The 4,715-nt window shown below is 44.1% G+C and overlaps 1 protein-coding gene across 1 annotated transcript; it reads left to right on the top strand.

The window, feature by feature from the left end:
* Positions 1 to 222: 222 nt before the first annotated feature.
* Positions 223 to 3,094, top strand: c11h2orf68 (chromosome 11 C2orf68 homolog). Its single transcript, XM_061261390.1, has 4 exons — positions 223 to 481; positions 906 to 1,021; positions 1,468 to 1,613; positions 1,932 to 3,094. Exons 1-4 carry the CDS (start codon positions 372 to 374, stop codon positions 2,052 to 2,054), a joined length of 495 nt encoding a protein of 164 aa, XP_061117374.1. The 5' UTR covers positions 223 to 371; the 3' UTR covers positions 2,055 to 3,094.
* Positions 3,095 to 4,715: the final 1,621 nt, after the last annotated feature.

The raw sequence follows: 4,715 nt of genomic DNA on the forward strand, positions 1-4,715 counted from the left end.
ATGTATCTGTTTGAAATTTTGCACAATATGAACGCGGGATGTTATTCTTCATGACATGTAAAGCTATTTTTGACAAAACGTGAATTCAAGGGGTATATAGGTATATAATCCCGCTACATATGAAAAGCATCAAATTAAGAATCAGAAGCTTGTTAAAATTCTGGGATTGCAATTGTCATAGTCGTGGCTCTGCTATGGACTTCTATGGGCGACTGCTGGGATTCAACTCCGTGTGTGACCTGTGTTGGCCAGTAACCTATTTATGTAGCTAGCTTGATTAACGTAGCTAACGATGCTGTCTGGTAGGACGATGTACATTTAAAGAAAGGTGTTACATTTCCGTATTTATGTTTGGTAGCTAGCATTAAACGATGGAGATTTTGCGAGACAACGAGGAACAACAAATTAAGTATAAACCCGGAGGTCGTTTGGACATGAGCCACGGTTTTTTACACCATATTCGTCGTAACCAGATTGCCAGGTTTGTCCGGGATGTATGTAGGGTTACGGGCATTTACTTTTAATCAGTGCTTATGTGCACACTAATATAGACTAACTTCACACACAAATATTGGCAGCTAAATTTGGGCGTCTGTGAAATCTGTAAAATGGTAAGGCTACTCCTCCCGACCCTTTACAGAGCATGCGCGTTTGATCATGTTGGAGAGCTGTTTTGGGTTGGTAGTTTATGTACCGTGGAGCCAATGGAAGATAAATGGCAAGAAATATTCACCTTCGGGTTATTCGAACACTACATGCGTTCGGTCGGTACGTGGTAGTTGCCAACCAAACCAGAGGAGACCACCTTCAAAGAAGTGTGTTAATCTTAGGAGGAGTGTAAGGCTTGCTCACGTTATGTAGCTAAAGTTGGTGATATCAAACTACAGTAATGTACACTCTTTTAGAGATGACTACGACAAGGAGGTGAAGCAGGCAAAGGAACGGCAGCGGCTCCGATCCACAGCCACCCCAAGACGACCGCGTCGGCCTGACATTCAAGTGTACCACCCTCGCCGCCGGAGTAAGAGGAATTTGCCCCCTCCCCCAAACCCCAAAATAACAGAAACTGATATTCACAGTCACTAACTCAACACGTTAACAAGCTTAACTGAATGTATCCAGTAAAGGAAAACACTATCATAGTGCCATAATTGACTAGAACCTTTGAGCTGATGCATGTCTTGCAAAATAAATTATTATGGCTCAAAAGTATGACTGTGTTATTTAATTGGCAGATTCAAATCCACATCTCTGGCAAAACTATACTCCAAACTGTTGTAGGGTTACTCTGCTGCCAATACAAATGCCTAGGTCCTCTTAATGCAGTGAACGATAGTGTGAAATAGGTGTGTATGTCCACTAAAATCGCTGTTGTACATTGAATATTAAAGAACCAGGTCAAACGCAAGACGCATGCGCTTTCTGGTGTTGGGTATGAGGTATTCAGTTGGTGGTGTGTGTCTGCAGACGGATCAGAACCGGGCGCTGGCGTGGAAGCAGAAGAGTGGAACGAAAGCGGGTCGAGCACAGAGCCTGAGACCCCGGGCACGGAGCTGTTCTGGCTGGACTACCAGGCCGACAGCGGCCGCCTCACCTCCTTCATCGTTCACAGGGTGAGAGGCATGCTGGGAGTTTCTCCTTGCTTGTGACGGTGTGTTCTGGGTAATGGAGTCTCCTGATCAGTAGGGCAGCCTGTAGCGTAGTGGTTAAGGTAGATGACTGGGACACATAAGGTTGGTGGTTCGATCCCCGGTGTAGCCACAATAAGATCTGCACAGCCGTTGGGCCCTTGAGCAAGGCCCTTAACCCTGCATTGCTCCAGGGGAGGATTGTCTCCTGCTTTGCCTAAATTAACTGTACATCGCTCTGGATAAGAGCGTCTGCCAAATGCCATTAATGTAATGTAAGTTATGTGCCCCCCCCCCCATCAGGAGGACAAGCCGGAGGGCGTGGTGGAGAGGGTGGCGGAGGAGAACGTTCTGGACCCCGGCATGAGGATGGTGCTGCAGGCCCGCGTTAAAGAGGAGATGGACAAGAGGCGGGACAAGCGCTGAGCCAAGGCCCTCACTGGAGGAACGAGACCTGGGGGAGGCTGGGATGGGGGAGAGTGAGGGAGGAATGGCTGGGGGAGAAAGTGAGAGACTGAGAGACGCCCCATTTCTGGTTCTTTAGCCTCACGCTGTGCGCAGTGGTGCGACAGCCCACCGGGAAGAGTGCACATGCATGGATGGAAACATCAGGGCAGGCGTCCCTGTCAGGGAACACAAGCCCCATGTGCTTTTTTTTTTCTTTCTTTATTTCTTCCTCTTTCTCTCCTTCCCTCCCTCCCTGGCACTGCTGTCCTTGATGGGCGGGTCGGATCACACAGTGTGGTGGTGAGGGGGAGGATCGGAGCTGCTCAGGTCCTGGGTAGAGGAGCTGGGGATACCCTGTGAGGTGATCCATCTGTCTTCAGACGTCCGCGGGGCGTGGAGATTCCGTCCTGCCAGCTCCCACCACAGGGGGTGCCCTTATGCACCCTGCACTGAAAAAGTCCCAGGATGCAGACCCTTTCCAAACCGTACAAGACCCAACGGCCATCTTGTCTCTTTGGGTCTGTAAACCTTACAGCCATCGGAAGTATTAGCTAGGCATTTCAATAGTTTTTCTTTTTCTTTTTTTTAATGAGACATTGGTTTTTGATTATGTACTTTTTTCTTGTTGTATTTAGCTTTATCACACAGAACTGCTTTATAGTTTGGATACATTTTGCATAAAAACAAATAATGTTATTGAAAATCTATTCAGATTTTCTCCAAAAAGGGGGACATTACATGTCTCCTGTTATGGGATGAAAGGGATGTTGGAACTTCTGTTTGTGGATAGACCAGGACGAAGTTGGTCAGGTGAATTCATTTCAGTCTGGGATATCAGAGGATGAAGCAAAGTGGTAAATACAACTTCGATCTAGTCTCCTAGGAAATGTGAACGGTTTATTTTTTTTCATATGTTTAACTTCGATTAGTATATTTACTGACCAAGAGCACTGACATGTTGCTCTTTGTCTAAAATGCCCCCTGAACAGAGATGATACGTGATTAAAAGATTTTTGTTATCTTGTGTGCTTCGTGTGTGATTCAAGAAGACGCTGATGACGCAAGACTGTACGCTTGTGTACAAAAGGGCGCATATTATTTCTCTGCTGCAGTGAATTTGAGCCATCAGCCAGCAGGTGACAGTATTCACATTCACACGAGATGAATAGGCTAAAGTGAACGAAATGCAGTACGTCTGTTCACCAGTAATGCAGACAGGTTAAGTCTCTGAGCAGTACTACAGCGTACCAGCTTCCTACTCCAATCCGATTTGTGGATTTACACTATGTTTGATGCTTTAAGAATTAATATGATTTTTCAAGACTTACTTGTTTTAATGTCACCGAAAATGTCCAATTCCATTGAAACGGGCATACTGTACTTTGAAGTGACCTACTTTTTCAGACCCAATAATTTCGGCACGTCTGTGGATGGCCATACAATATTGATGACCAATGACTTTCTGGACTGTGGTAATTGACATCACAAGACATGACAATGCAGTTGCAACCAACACAGCAGGAGTTTAAACTTCTGAACTGCAGGTGAAGTGGAACAGAGGCTCCTAATTGGCATAATAATAATCATAATTGGTATTATATGCCAATTGTATTGCAGTTCTGTGGTTAAAAGGTTTTACACTGTTGCTATGTTGGTTGCAATTGTCCTGCCATGCAACTGAGTAAGTGTGATTTTATGAAAGCTGGACGTATTTTGTCTGGAATAAAATAAACTTTTTTAATGTTTGGGAGGGTTTTCATAAAACAAAATACAACTTCCGGTTATTTTATCCCATTGCGTCTAAGAGTTCTTGAACAGTTTGAATTTTCAGCATGCATGGTGGCCTGGTGTATTCACGCAATCTTGGGAAACAGACGATATGATCAAGGTAGGAAACAATAGGAAAATTCCAAATGCCCAAGAAGTTCAATCAGTACCCAATGACCTGTGGTACTTAAAGAATTAAGAGATTACCAAAAAAATATCAGGGCTAAGAAAAGAATGAGTGATTATGTAAATACCACAAACAAGGACTAAGGCTGGTCCAAGATGGTCACCAGCCTTCATTCAGTCTGAGAAGCCAGTCAAAATGGGGACAGGGTTATTTTCCTCCAGTGTTTGTGTATGAAACTGAAATAATGACATGCCCTGTATATCCACCGAGAACAGGTAACTATCCTGGAGAGTTTGTTTTCGGAAACCCCGCGTGTGCAGTATTTGTATTACGAGTAAGAAAACGTTCATCAGTTCTCGGTTTTTCAAAATGAGAAATAACGAATTGCTGAAGCTTGCTCACCCATGTACATTTTCCACTGGGTTTTTTTTTTACATTTTACATTCCATTGATTTGCATAATTATAGTTGGTGTTATTGAGCACATACAAATCAACAAATGATAAATGCACATGGGGAGAACAATTGCAAGGTATCCAACAATTGCAAGAAATGAGCACAGCTGACAGACAGTCAGAATCTTGTCCTTCAAAGTGGCAAAAACAAAATCCTACTACAAGGGGCGCGGGGGCTGGCTATGCAAATTCTAAAATACTGATTTAAAGTATAGCAGAAACGCGACTGTACTATGTAAACCTATATCTACCAAGACACGAGCTGGGAAGTGGTCTATAAATACAGGTACGA

This window comes from Conger conger, chromosome 11, assembly GCF_963514075.1.
Source record: "Conger conger chromosome 11, fConCon1.1, whole genome shotgun sequence".
In the NCBI taxonomy this organism is placed as follows: Eukaryota; Metazoa; Chordata; class Actinopteri; order Anguilliformes; family Congridae; genus Conger; species Conger conger.